At 41.2% G+C, this 14,676-nt stretch overlaps 2 protein-coding genes across 6 annotated transcripts in view; one reads left to right on the forward strand and one right to left on the reverse strand.

The window, feature by feature from the left end:
* Positions 1-298: 298 nt before the first annotated feature.
* POLM (DNA polymerase mu) overlaps positions 299-14,676 on the reverse strand; it is a 44,853-nt gene continuing 30,475 nt past the window's right edge. For 4 of the 5 annotated variants that reach the window (XM_072402880.1, XM_072402875.1, XM_072402877.1 and 1 more), the window contains one exon: positions 299-786. The gene's annotated coding sequence lies outside the window, so the exon portion shown is untranslated. The remainder of the gene's footprint in view (positions 787-14,676) is intronic. The other variant, XM_072402879.1, reaches the window with a different exon arrangement.
* On the forward strand, positions 8,848-14,390 carry H2AZ2 (H2A.Z variant histone 2). The gene is made up of 5 exons (XM_072402882.1): positions 8,848-9,008; positions 13,005-13,082; positions 13,520-13,633; positions 13,784-13,913; positions 14,017-14,390. The coding sequence occupies exons 1-5, from the start codon at positions 9,006-9,008 to the stop codon at positions 14,076-14,078; spliced, it is 387 nt and encodes a 128-aa protein (XP_072258983.1). The 5' UTR covers positions 8,848-9,005; the 3' UTR covers positions 14,079-14,390.

Genomic DNA, 14,676 nt, shown 5'->3' on the forward strand with positions numbered 1-14,676 from the left:
TTTTTGTTAGCAAATGTTTTTAATCTTGGACCAGATCCATACCAGGTTTCCTGGATCACCCAGCTTCACTGATGAAATTGTATTCTCTCCGGCCTTGGAGACCTTTAATAAATCTGGGCCATAACATGGAGGTATATTTTTGGTCATTATGTTCCTGCAGTGCTGTATTATTATTATCATTAATGTTATTATTATTATTATTATTATTATTATTAATAATAATAATAATAAACAGTATTTGTATAACATATAGCACAGCGCTGTACTGTGGATTGAACACCTGAGGAACTAGTAGGAATAAACAAAATTGAGAAATTTATTTTCATAAAAACTTTCACAAAAATATATATTTTACAATTTCACAAATTTCCCTTGCTGATTTACAAGTTTATAGTTAAACCCCTGGACAGGACACCCCAATTTTTGGGGCTGTGGGAATATGTCACATCATTTATAACAAAATTTTAAAAAAATTTAAATGTAATTTTTGCATAAATTAAAGTTAAATGTGGTCCATAAGCTACTTTTTAAGCCTCCTGACAGTCGTGAAAATTTTGAAAAAAACTGTTTATCCATCCCTGTCACCAGGCATTACACGGAGGATATTGGATGGTACTGCAAAATGCTGTGGCACATTTTATGGATCAAGATGACGATCATTCTGTTACCAACTTTGGATTCAGCAAAAGAACTTCCTCAGATGTTCTTCCAGTATTCAGTGGCCCACTGGTGATAGTTCCTGGCCCGGACGAGCTTTGTTTCCTTTTTTGCTATTTTTGGCTACAGCTAAAAATATAAAAATAAATAAATACATTTTTATTTTAGGAAGCAATATGGAAACATACAAAAACATTGCAAACATTAAAGAACATGCAATGCAAATGCTAATCAGTTGTTCCTACAATTACTATAAGTTCATACAGGGTGTCCCAAATGTCATTACACACTTCCTTTTTTCTATTTGGCTCCAGGTATCATTCAGAGAGACTTCAGGCCATCAGCATATGACAACTTAGGCTTTTTTGTAAGTGTAACATTACCTGAACCATGGCTCGCCAACTGACATTGGAGCTGTGTTGCTGAATTGCCGCTTGACAAGACGTTTTATCAGTCCCAGACTGCAGTTCAGCACGAGTTTAAGAAGCTTTATGGCCGTCACACTGCTCCAACGCATAACACAATTTATTCTATCCATGGCAAGTTTCAGGAAACAGGATCTGTTCTTCACAAACCACGCAGGGGAAGGTCGGCTACTACCACCACCTAAAGAAACACCGAACTCCTGGTGCAGGGAAAGGCAATCCAGAGGGCTGCACTGGAACTCAACAAAAGTTTGATTCAGCTGATGCTTCGGAGAGTTATAAAACTCTACCCGTACCGACTTCAGGTTGTGCAGACACTGAAGAATAGAAGATTATGATGCTCGTTTGGAAATGTGTGAATCACTTCTACACCAGTACCAAAACCACCCTCAGCTCTTGGAAAACATATGGTTCAGTGGCGAGTCTTTCATCTCTCATCAGGTTAGCCAACACAACTGTCGAATTTGGGGAAAATAAAACCCCTGACCTTACACCTATCAAAAGCAAGGTGTATGCCACTAAGCCCCGTAACCTGTCCTAGCTTGGGGAAGGAATCCGCACAGCCTGCAGCAAGGTCGGGGAAGAGATGCTGCAAAACATCGGAGGGGCTTGTGTCCGATGGTGGCTGAAAATTGTCAAAAATGGAGGCGCTCATGTGGAGGTAAAGAACTAGTCTTCAAGGCGTTTGAATATGATTGCAAGTCTAGCAAGTAAAACTGCAACAATTAAACTCAGTTTCTTGTGTAATTTTTAGGAATTTATTAAAAGTATATAGTGACGTTTGGGACACCCTGTATATTTAGAGGGAAGTGGTTGAGGGGTAAAACTATAACACTGTAATGATCTGAAAAAAAGATGTAAAATAAAAATAGAAAGTAAATCCATTTATCCATTGTTGAAAGATAACGATTGATTGGTGATAATATGTACCCTCATTGGTGGAAATCACACCGGAACCCAGAAGTCAGGCACAAATAAAAAATTCTTGTTGCACAAAACATTTTTAAAGATATAAAGGAGGAGAAATCTATTCTTTTCTAATGAATTGAGTTCATGAGTAATAATGTTAGATGTCAGCACTATATATATGCATGGTGATAATAATCCTATTAGGCGTGTCCCAACTTTCATCCATCAGCTGTGCCTAATATACAAGGACTGCACATTAAGGCTGCCTCGGCAAACCCGCTCTGTCACTCTAATGCTCTGTAATTTGTTTATTTTATATCTTTATGTCTTCAGATAAGATAGCAGAGTATTATCTTATCAGTGTTGTATAGGGCAGATCTTACAGAAGGTTTAAAGTGTATGTGATCCCTAAAGGTGCGTACACACTTCCAATTTTTATCGTTCCAATCGAACGACGAACGATCGATTGGGCAAAAAATCGTTCGTAAAAAAGTAACCAACGACGCCGACGAACGAGGAAAGTCGCTGGAAAAGAACGACCGGACCGACGGATCGGATTGGACGACGATCGTTGAACATCGTTCGTGTGTACGGTCGTTCGTTGATCGTCCATGTTCAGAGCATGCGTGATGAACGAACGTCCGTTCACTTTCCTGTCGTGCACATAGTTCCTCTATCACTTAAACGATCGTATCTATTGTGTGTACAATATCTACGAACGATCGTGTCGTTAACTCTATGTGCAGGATCGGTGCTATACGATCGTTCGTATATATCGTGCATGAACGTTCGTCGTTCGTTTTCCAACGATAATAATTGGAAGTGTGTACGTAGCTTAACAATGAACTTCTTTTTTTTGGTCCCTTTTGATCTGGTAAATATAATATTGAAAGTAGTTGATGCCCTTTACCTGTGTTGATTGCTATCACTTACATTGTTCTCCAAAACTATGGAATTATTAATATTACATAGTATTCATATAGTGGCGACATATCACACAGCGCTGTACAAAGTCCATAGTCTTGTCAGTAGCTGTCCCTCAGAGGGGCTCACAATCTATCTGACCTACCATTGTCCCTACCATAGTCATATGTCAATAATACAGTCCAAGGTCAATTTTGGGGGGAAGCCAATTAACCTAACTGCATGTTTTTGAAATATGGGAGGAAACTGGAGTACCCGGAGGAAACCCAACACAAGGAGAACCTGCAAGCTCCATGCAAAATCACATCACATAACATAGTATTCATCAAAAATAGAACTAAATGGTGTCCTGCCAAAAAAAAAAAAAGGACACCCAAGTATGAGGTTTAAAGTGGTACTGAAGTCAGGAAGGTGGATTTTAAAAAGAGACAGGTGATCTCCCCTCTGCAATAACTCTTCTTATCTCCCCCGTCACTGCCCAGTTGTCAAATAGTTATGAGCTAGGCATGCGCACACAACCTGTCATTCTCGGCTTCCCTTGTACATGCTGGGAATGTAGTCCTGCACACCTGCGGATGGGAGTTATGTCATCCCAGCACAGCCAACCAAGATGGCCCAAGATCATAAGGAGGAAGAAAATGGAAAGGAAGATGGCAGTGCCCTTTGAGGCAATGTGGAGAGATGAGTAGCGCAGTTTTAGTTCTCCTTTAAAGCAGATCTATCACCAAAATGATTACGCTATATAAAAGGGTAGATAACCAAAGCAAAAGTTAGCTTGTTTTTTCCCTAAGTGCTTTTGTTATAAAAAAAAAAAAAAGGTAAGCCCCTACCTCCTCCGCCGCGGCAGTAAAGACTGACTAGGAGTGCAGAACATCCTAACGTATCCCAAGAGGCTTTGGCTCGCTCCTTCTGTGCATGCGCAGGAGGATGCATGCTCAATGAGATCTGACGCATGTTCAGTGAGATTGGCACTCTTTTTTTTTTTTTTCATTTACAGCAGGAGTGAGATCAAGGGATGTATTCTGCTGTAAATGGAAAAAAAAAGTGCCAAAAAAGAAGAAGGAGCAACCCCAAGTCTCCTGGTATAGGCTGAAGAAGAAAGAGGATGGAAGATGATGGCAGCACCCCGGACAAAGGAAGAATCCAGGACGATGCAAGACTGAATCAATGCCAGGTGTGGAAATAAAGTTGTAGCTTCCGTTTACAAGTTTTAAGATTGGACTAATTTAATGAAGATTGGCCGATTTTGAGTACTATTCCACAGGAAGTGAGGGAAAATTCCTCCAGGGATACAAAAAGTGGTATATCTGGCCATATATCACAACCTTATTCAATCATTGGATGCCTTGGCATTACATAGGAATTTGTACAATCAGACTAGAATGTATTTGACCAACCAGACGAATAAAAATAGGAATAAACCAGTGGTGGCTGCGGTGATATTCATTACAAAGATATCCTAAATTGTAATAAGGTTTGTGTGAATAAAGAGCTGTGTGGTTTCTCATAACGCCAACATCTGCAGTGGCTACACAAACACGTACACCAGTGCTGGTCCCGGAACATCACACAATATGCAGGGTAGTTTTTCTGCCTGTTTTGCACATTGTTGTTCCTCTCAGAATGTGAGTGCAATGTAAATTCCACACAATGATTGGTTCGGTGCTGTAATTACCTAACCGGAGCATGGAAACCCAGAATGAGTCATTCTTGAAGAACTTTTGGTTTCTATTGGTGTTTGATGTACACATGTAAATTCTTTTAGCTTCTATGCTATAAAGTGAAGATGGAAAAAAACGATTTAAAACGTCTCTCAAAGCAGAACTGGCAGTAAAATAGAAAAATACCCCTAACGGCTACTTCCACAGAGCCCCCGGTCCCTCCACACTCAATTGGGTCCGGCGCCATCCTGGATTCTTACTTCGTCCTGGAATGGAGGGAGCGCCGAGAGATGACAACTTCTTCCGTCTTCTACCTACCTCAACTTAACTTGTACTGCGCAGGCACGAGATTGGGTGACATAGCCTGTTGTAAATGTAAAAGAAGTGCCGGTCTCACACATGCACTTTTTTCCCCGTTGCAGGAAAAAGCCCCATCTGCGCATGCGTGAGATCAGCATGTGCAGAAGAAGCAGCCTGAAGCCTTCTGGGATACATGACGTATGTAACCCAGGAAATTGTATAACTCTCCACTACCTATGTGACACCATTACCCATGACCTATATGACACCATTACCTTTACCTTTTACATCATTATGCTTTCTTGAGTTGTACTGTGTTAGACTTAAAATTGTCTACTGTTCGATGATGTTTTGGAAAGTTTCCAAAACTTGGAGAGTCCTAAAATGTTTTACTCTTTACTTGTATATAGTTATCTCACACTCCCCTGAAGAAGCCTAAGCAGGCGAAACGCGTCGAGTTGTGATATTTTCTCACGGCGTCCAATAGTATTATCAGTCCTATATGGCACTATGAACTGTCAAACCTAATTTCATTAATTTGAAGGACTTTTGTTTAGTTCTCAACCTCATGCATTGGTTTGAAATTGTATACACTTTCATTGTTACATGGTGATTATTAGTTAGTGTTTAGTGATTAGTATTTAAACATTTTTACTTAATATATGCTTACCAAAAGAAAATATTTGTAACCCAGGAAGCTCTGGGCTCCCATTCAGTCTTAACTACAGCGATAATAAAGACAGGAGGAGATGGGCCCTCACCTTCTAATTTAAAAAGGAAATTTGAACGGTTATCCACCCTTTTATCTATTGTTAAAAATGTCACAATAGGTCCGGGTTAATGTATAAGGGTGGAAATGTAGGTGGGACAAGAGCTGTGGGGGTATTTGTGTATCAGGTAGGTAGGTGGGACAAGAACTAAAGAGGGATTTGTGTATCAGGTAGGTAGGTGGGAGAGTCTCTGTACCTGAAAGGGTTAAATAAAGATTGATCGTTATCTTCTTGTGTAATTATCAGGAAAAGAGAAAAATGTAATTAGCGTGTCCCCATGGTAGTATGGATTTTACATGGGGGGGTGTATGGCAGGACTGGAATTATAGAAGGATGAAGGGTAGCATGGTGGCTCAGTGGTTAGCACTCTGGCCTTTGCAGCACTGGGTCCCAGGTTTGAATCTCAGCCAGGACTCTATCTGCATGGAGTTTGCAGGTTCTCCCCGTGTTTGTGTGGGTTTCCTCTGGGTACTCTGGTTTCCAGAGTACCCAGTACATTCCAAAAACATGCAGATAGGATAATTGGCTTCCCCCTAAAACATTGATATTACACTGTATTAATGACATATGACTATGGTAGGGACATTAGATTTTGAGCTCCTTTGAGGGACAGCTAGTCACATGACTATGAACTTTGTACAGTGCTGTGTAATATGTTGGTGCTATATAAAAACTGTGTAATATTAATAATAAATCCTGGCTCAGCCAATCAAGATGGTCAAAGATTGTAAGGAGGAAAAAAAGAAGGAAGAAGATGGTGAAACCCTGCAAAGCAACAGGGACAGGTGAGTACAGAGGGTCAACCACCAGGAAATGTTTTTCCCATCACCAGGCTGCACAAGTACTAAACCTGGCAAAACCAAAATTTTTACTTCACATTAAAAATTTAGGTAAAACTTTTCTGCGGCGGTAAGGACAGAATGGTAGTGCAGAGCCTCCAGGGATAACCACGTCACGCATCCCATTAGGCTTCTGGCTGCTCCTTCTGCACATGCCCCAATTCCGGGCATACGCAGAAGGGCCTTTCTCCTAAATGAGTAAAAAATGCCAATCTCACACATGTGCAGTAAGATGCGCAGTCTTTTTTCCCCTATTTACACCAAGATACGCCACCCGATCTCACACCTGCGCAGTGCAAGATTTGATAATGTAGCCAAAACAAGAAAGAAGATGGACGAAGATGGCGGCACCCATTACCTCCTCCACACCGGGATAAAGGAAGATTGCAGGACGACGCAGGATCCAAACCAGGACAGCTCCAGAGGGATTGAGAGATCTGCAGGTGAGTTTTTTTTTAGTCTAGTTCCGCTTTAAAGTGGAATGTTCATTGAAAAAAAAAGCCCTCGATCTAAGCATTCAACACCCCCAACAAATCCTGCGCTGTCTTAGCTTCTTCCAGGGCCCACCATTCCGCCCAGCGCCATTTTCATTTGTGTTCTTCCTGACGTCTACCAATCTCTCACTGCATGGGCACAAGATTGAGTAAGTCGTCTTTCTCCAAACATAAAAAAAAATAATGAGCGCCAATCTAACTGCGCATGTGTAAGATCAAGCTCGTTTTTAGATTGGAGATGACGCATGCCCGATGGCAGGCATACGCAGTGACGTATGTATACAAGGAGACTCCAGGTTTCCCCTTCAGTGGTAAAGATGGAGGAGACCTCCTCAAAAAAAAATTTGGGGGGGATCGCCACTTTTCATAATGTTGAAAATGTGATGATAGGTCCCATTTATTGCATTGCAGGGGTAGCTGGGAACTTGATGAAGGGCCTGGATGCCCAAAATGGTTCTTTCATCGTAGCGCTTGTTATTTTTACCAGTAAAAGAAATGCAGAATATAGCCGTGTGCTGCGTCTTTTATTTGGATTTGTATATAACCGGGAACAAACAACGTAATTACCTGGCAGTAAACATCCAGGACTACAGTACACGAGCAACTCGCTCCCTACCAAATAAATATTTAGGATTTGATTGCATTCCATATATAATTCCAAAGTGACATTGTTGCAATCTTTCCGAGGAACCCGTAATTGTGAATATTCAGTATGTGTCTGGCAAAGATTTATGATGCAGACTTACACAGGTGAGGGGCTTTCATTTTTATTGCAATAAATGTTTTATATTATTATCATTGGCAGCTAAACCCCCTCAATTATTGGACCTTTTAGGTGTCATATATGAAATTGTTTGCTTCAGACGGGTGTCCCTTGCGGGAACCGTTTTTACAGTTGATCGCAATATATGACGAACGCTGTGTGGTGAGTGCAGCTTTGGTGCAGTTCTATGAGCCGTTTCCAGTCCACCAGCTGCAAATGCAGCTCACCGCAGCTGTAACGCAGCATTCAATGCAAGTCAATGGAAGCAGCTCAGAGGTCGCTAAATGCATAATATGCAGGAACCACCATGAAGTAAATGCAACCAAATGCAATAAAAGGTGCCATATTTTATATATATAATCATTTGAAGAGGGATAAGGTTTTTTTATTTTACATTTTATTTCAAATTTTAAACCTGGAAGAACTTTTTTCAGTCAGCTCTGTGGGAGTTTTGATGACATGAAGAAAATGTTATTTTTTAACTTTTATTAGTTTTTTTCACTTTGAAGCATAAAAGCTCATTTACATAACGAGGTCAGGACAAAAGTTCACAAAATACTCAGAACTCGGTGTTATCGAGAAATTTGTTCGGTTTTATAGCATTAAATCTGCAACTGTCAGCACATCTTTGAACACATCGCCGAAAATAGCGAGCATGCCGGGTGTCAGCGAGAAGTGAAGCGTTCAGGCTGCTTAACCCTCAGTGACACCTAACACCCGCCGCCATTTTAGCTTTTTCCCAAAGCAAACAAGACTGTGAGGGCGGGAGTGGGATGACCCAGCCTTACTGAGGAAGCCATTCATCCTATTGGTCAACAGACCTGTCAATGCATGACAGCTCATGTCCTATGATGAAATGCTTCACTCAATTCGTTGGCGCGCTTGTCAGTCACGGATTGCCTTACATCGTCATTGGCTTAGCTTATCCCGCTGACGAGCTAGCGGTACGCCTCCTCGGTTGCGGGCCGTGTGCAAAAACAAGCTGAGAGGCCTTGGGAGGGAAACGGCCGTTGAGGAGAAAGAGGCGGGGCGCCACTAGGCACCTGGGAAACAAAACGGCACGTGATAGGCTGGGAACTGGTTTCAAACTAGGAAGGTTCTCCGTGATTGGCTGCGTGGCGTCCTGTCGATCGGGCCTGACAGGCAGGGGGGGTTATTGTGTGTGTGAGGCTGAGAGTACGCGGTACCGGCAGCAGTGAAGAACGTATACACGGGGGCAACTTTATCCGGACCTTCTCACGGCGACGCTCGGAGTTCCGGAACATGGTAATTACCTCACGAATAGTTCTTCGTGTGTCTGCCGGCTCGCGCGCCTCATAGCCTGTCCCGGGAAAAGGCGGGAAGTGCATTTTACTCTGATGTTTGTGGCTGAGACGGCGGAGTGATCAGTCAGTCGCAGGGCAGGCTGGGATAGGTGGAGGAAAGATACCTCCGCCGAGTTCTCTGCACTTCACACCGCCTATTGTAGAACCCAAAGTGTCCCGGGCCCCTAGGAACCTCCAGGGGCCCATTATTATCAAGACGGCCCTTGACTTCCTTGGTATTAAAGAGGGGACTCCCTGTTGTTATGGTGAGAACTCCTAAATATTATGCAAGAGATCCCCTGTCACCTTTGATCATTACAAGGAGATCCCCAGCTTCCCTGATTATTATGAAGGGATCCCCTGGCTTCCTGGTTATGGCGAGATCCCTAAATATTTGGCAAGGGACTCCCGTTACATTATTATAAAGGGATCCCCCGCTGTGCCTGTTATTAGAAGGGATCCCCAATTATTATAGAGGGGATTCCCCAGTGTTCTTGTGGGGACCCCTAATTATTAGGCAAGGAAGCCCCATTACCTCCTATATAGCATTACCCTGGTGTCCCCAATTATTTTGGACAGGATCCCCAGCTTTCCCAATTATTTTGGAGGGGATTCCCTGTGGGGACCCTTAACTACTATGCAAGGGATTCCCTGTCACCTCTGAATAATATGGAGGAATAGGCCCCTGGTGTCCCTGTTATTATAAAAGGTATCCCTCGCTTCCCATTTTATTATGAAAGGGATCCCCAGCAACTAATTATTATGGAAGGGATCCACTGGCTTCTCATTATGCTGGGGACCCCCAATTATTATGCAAGGCATCCGCTGTCACCTTAAATTATGATGCAGGAGAGACCTTGGTGCCCTGTTATTAAAATGGAAAGCTATGGATCCTTTAAATTATGAAAGGGATCCCCAGCGACCCTGATTATTATAGAGGGGGATCCCCTGGCTTTCCCACTATAATAATTAGGGACCCTTAATTATTATGCAAGGGATCCCCTTTCACATTTTATTATTATGGAAGAGAGCCCCCATTATCCCTGTTATTATAAAAGGGATCGCCAGCTTTCCATATTATTATAAAAGGGATCCCCAGCTGCCCTGATTATTACGGGGAGAATCTCTGACTATTAATCATGGGGTTGCCCCTGTCACTTCTGATTTATATTTTGGAGGGGTTTCCCTGTTAAGTAGAGGGAATCCCCTGGTGTTTTTTTTTTATGGAAGAGAGCCCCCACTATCCCTGTTATTATAAAAGGGATCGCCAGCTTTCCATATTATTATAAAAGGGATCCCCAGCTGCCCTGATTATTACAGGGAGAATCTCTGACTATTAATCATGGGGTTGCCCCTGTTACTTCTGATTTATATTTTGGAGGGGTTTCCCTGTTAAGTAGAGGGAATCCCCTGGTGTTTTTTTTTTTTTTTTTGTAATCAGAGGTCCCCTGGTATGAAGCAAGGTCCTCCGTCTTATTGGAGGGGAGACATCTGGTTTCCCTTTTGGGGTGGGGGGGTCCCTTACTTTCCAACTCTCGGTACACTTACAGTCTTGTTTTCAGTACAATTAAACATCTAAATAATTTTCATTCCCCTTCTAGCCAGAATAGGGGTACGCTATTTATTTTGTGTTTTTTATGTGTCTATGTATGGCTGACAGCCCCTGTCACTGCAGGTTTGTCATCCCGATGTATTGTATATCACTGCATAATGTTTTATGAATAAAAGTTAATAAACATATGATTTATGGCACCCCACAGAGCTCAGTCATGTTCATCTGCCCATGGAGTAGTCAAGGATTATTATAAATAACTTCATAGTTTATTATCTGTGCGTTCACATTTACTTTCCGATAGCTGCATACATTATAAGGGCCGATTCCAGGGCCACGGATAGATAGGACAATGTTACAGAGGGAATAAACATTGCTATGACACAAACCAGGGACCAATGACCAGCCTGATAACCCAGGTATGGGCCCCAAGTACCAGGCATGGATTGGGTCCGGGCCCCCAGCACCAGGCATGGATTGGCTCCGTCCTCTCTTTTCAAAACAATCCGAATTTCCCGCTGCAATGGTAATGTAAACAGAAATCTGCAAGAACTTAAAGGAAAAGGAGGCGATACTGAACTAGAACTTAATCCATGAATGGTGGGAACATATGTACCTATAGATTCGGGAGCAATCTAGGTACCACCGATAACAAAATAAAATACAACACTTTGCAAAAGTCTGCAATATGAAAAGAAATCATTTAATGAATTCATATAATGATTGGTAAGAAAAATCTGCTGCTGCCGCTCGCCCTGCTGAGGTCAGATTCATTCTAAAGTGTTATAAATCAGTCTGGGGGTCTCTGGTTTGTGCATTGTTTTTTTTTTTAACAAAATCTGAATATACCAATACATATCTGATTACTTTACACTTTGAATATTTCTCATTGCTACAAGTCTGGCTGCTCTAAAATGGGTACAAGTCAATGCGTATTATTATCCAGTATTTATATAGCGCCGACTTATTACACGGCACTTTACAAAATTTATAGTCATGGCATAGAAATATAAATAAGATGTACACAAACTTTTATTTTCAGTCACATGACTAGCTTTCAAATCTATTTACGCACATTTGAGAAATAGCAATTTTAGAAAACATGGAACCTTATCTGGGTATGAGCTTTGTGAATTAAGCCTCTTGTCCCGGTATCAGCAGCTTGTAGACAAGGATTTGGCAGAGAACGCTGCTTTTGCTTACTGATGCCGAGTGAAGTAAAAAGGATAAACAAATTCTTGTAATAGTGGATGTACAGTTGCAGCATTCAATAAACACAACTCATGCAAATGTATTTTTTGCATAATTGAAAATAATGTGAACCTGTTTCTGACACATAGGGGTCTATTTATCAAATGGGGAACAGTCTGTTCACAAGAAAAATGCCATTATTTGTACACACAGCTCTCTGTTTTTCTGCTATTCATATCAATGAAAGGTATACTACAATAAAAAATTACTTTTCAGTGGAATTGGCGTTTTTAGTATACAAAGATCAGGAATGTTTTTCCCACCATTTGCATCACTTGGGTATACAAAGCTCATTGCCAATCACTGACCCCACCAATAAAACATCTTTAATAAATAAGGTATGAAGAAAATGGAGATCAGATAAGGCTGCCGCTTTTTTTCTGATATCTAGATGATAAATAAGGGTTACTGATTGCCTGGCTCATACACAGCGTTCAAAATATTTTACACGGGAACATAAAACACAAAAATCTCGCACCTGGTGGAGACCATCCTGCACATAGCCAACTTCAAGTATCAAAATGCATGGCTGCTTTTCCTGCATTTCGTTTAAGATTAATGTTTACCGCAATTAAAACGTATGAAAAAATTCAATAAAACTTCTGATGCTAAAAACACACAAGATTATAATACGCAATACCAAGAACACAACGTTCCTGACACACAGCAGAATGATTGGCCTCTGAACATCCTTTTAATTCGCAAACTATATATTTAAATTTGCTGCTGAGGGCATTACATGTCTTCCACAGAGAAGAGAGCATCCATTGTATATCAGGCCACGTAACTTAACTTACGCCATGCACGTAACTTAACTTCAAAGCTTTAGGTGGAGACTCGCTGGTCACTTTAATTACACTTTCCGTAATTAGTGCCTAGTCTACTCAACATATTCAGATTGACAATCTGCACCATATGGAGGAAGGGGATCACAAACAATAGTCTGGCCTAAAACCACAGGGGGGTCACCTGGCACCACAGATGGAAGCATTGCAGGAACATTATAGATGCATGGATAATGGATTGCTGGTCATTGCTGAGATGTTTATAATTTCTAGTTTACCGCTATATATTTCCAGCAACTGATACAAAATAAGCATGAACTGTGTGGGAGGAAAAAAAAATACAGTTTATGGTCTTTTCCCGTTTTTATAGGCTGGCGGTAAGGCTGGGAAGGACAGTGGGAAGGCCAAGGCCAAAGCTGTATCTCGCTCTCAAAGAGCAGGACTGCAGGTAAGTCTATTATAATCGGGTCAAATGCAGAGATATTTCCTGGGAATGTATCACAGGTGTATATTTTACCTAGCAAAGCGGCTAACGATATCTGCAATTTTAGGGTTCATCCTCACTATACAACAATTTCTCAACCAGAGTTACTCCAGAGGTTGCTAGGGGTTCCTTAAGCTATGAGCAATTTGTCCATCTTAGGTCACTAATGATCTATTTGGGTGACCATCTTCCTATTGCCCAGTAATGTAAGACATTATTCCTACTGACCACCGCCAATATCCTGCGAGACCTGAAAATTATTCTTCCCCCATGTTAAAAAAGTTGCTATATAGTATATAAGCACCTAATTCGGTATCTTCACATCGTGGGTCATTGTATTCAAGCGAGTCACGAGTTCATAAAAGTTTCTAAAGTTATTTTTTTTTTAAATTTTGCTTTAGTTCCCTGTGGGCCGTATACATAGACACTTGAAGACTCGCACTACAAGCCACGGAAGAGTTGGTGCTACCGCAGCAGTCTACAGCGCTGCCATTCTGGAATACCTTACTGCTGAGGTGGGTTGTAGCTTAAAAACTTTATATTTGTTTCAATAAGAATGTTCCATATTGAAGCAAAGTCTGCAACCCTTTCAGGTTAAAAATGTCTCATAGTAGATGAAGATCTCTGAGGTTTTTAAGAGAGCGATTTGTATGCCTTCATTTTAGGTATTGGAGTTGGCAGGAAACGCCTCCAAAGATCTAAAGGTGAAGCGTATCACTCCTCGTCACTTGCAGCTAGCCATCCGTGGTGATGAAGAATTAGACTCCCTCATCAAGGCCACCATTGCAGGAGGAGGTACGTTGTCTCACAAAGCCACCAATCAGATTTTGTTCATTTTTAAACCCATAAGAAATGAATAAATGGAATTCTAAATGATGTGACCTGTATTTCTCTGCAGGTGTCATTCCTCACATCCACAAGTCTCTGATCGGAAAGAAGGGACAGCAGAAAACTGCATAAGGATTGAGAAGGTCCTGCTGCCATCTACCATTGTACTGTAACTGGGACAGAAGATGGATGGGGGTTATGTGGAATTTTGTTTTGTTTATTTTCGTTTTAAAGATTTCATTTTCTAAAATAAATAGTTAATGGAATAGACAGCAGAGAGTGTAGACTTAAGAGAAAACCTTTGTATGTTGTTTTAGGTTCAAAGTTTCACAAACAAAAAAAAAAGTTCCTTGAGTCTTGTAAATGAAATCTGTGTGTTGATTGGCTAGGTTTCTCCCGTGTGTTTTATACAAAAATGGAACAGATAAACCATTTTTTACATAAGCTTTGCCTCTGTGTGATAAATCTCTACGCTAGGCCCAAGGCCCAGATCCTGGAATAAACTTTTTAAGCTTCAGCTTCATCTTTACAATTTTACTCATTTTTGGTTTTTACATTTTAGAAGTAGAATATTCTATGGTAATATGATAGAGACACCCATAGGAGACATGCTTTAGACTTGGCACAAGCAGAATCAGAACCCCAAGTCATTACTGAAGCCTGAACAGTTAGCAGGGCTCATAGTGCACGTGAAAAGTTATAGGTTAGTCTACAGGCTCACCTCCATATT

The sequence above is a fragment of the Pyxicephalus adspersus genome, chromosome 2, assembly GCF_032062135.1.
Source record: "Pyxicephalus adspersus chromosome 2, UCB_Pads_2.0, whole genome shotgun sequence".
Lineage (NCBI taxonomy): Eukaryota > Metazoa > Chordata > Amphibia > Anura > Pyxicephalidae > Pyxicephalus > Pyxicephalus adspersus.

Excerpts from the sequence above, each read along its gene's own strand:
- H2AZ2 (XM_072402882.1), top strand. Across the intron at positions 13,634-13,783 it reads TGGAATACCTTACTGCTGAG|GTATTGGAGTTGGCAGGAAA; the intron begins GTGGGTTGTAGC and ends CCTTCATTTTAG. Across the intron at positions 13,914-14,016 it reads GGCCACCATTGCAGGAGGAG|GTGTCATTCCTCACATCCAC; the intron begins GTACGTTGTCTC and ends ATTTCTCTGCAG.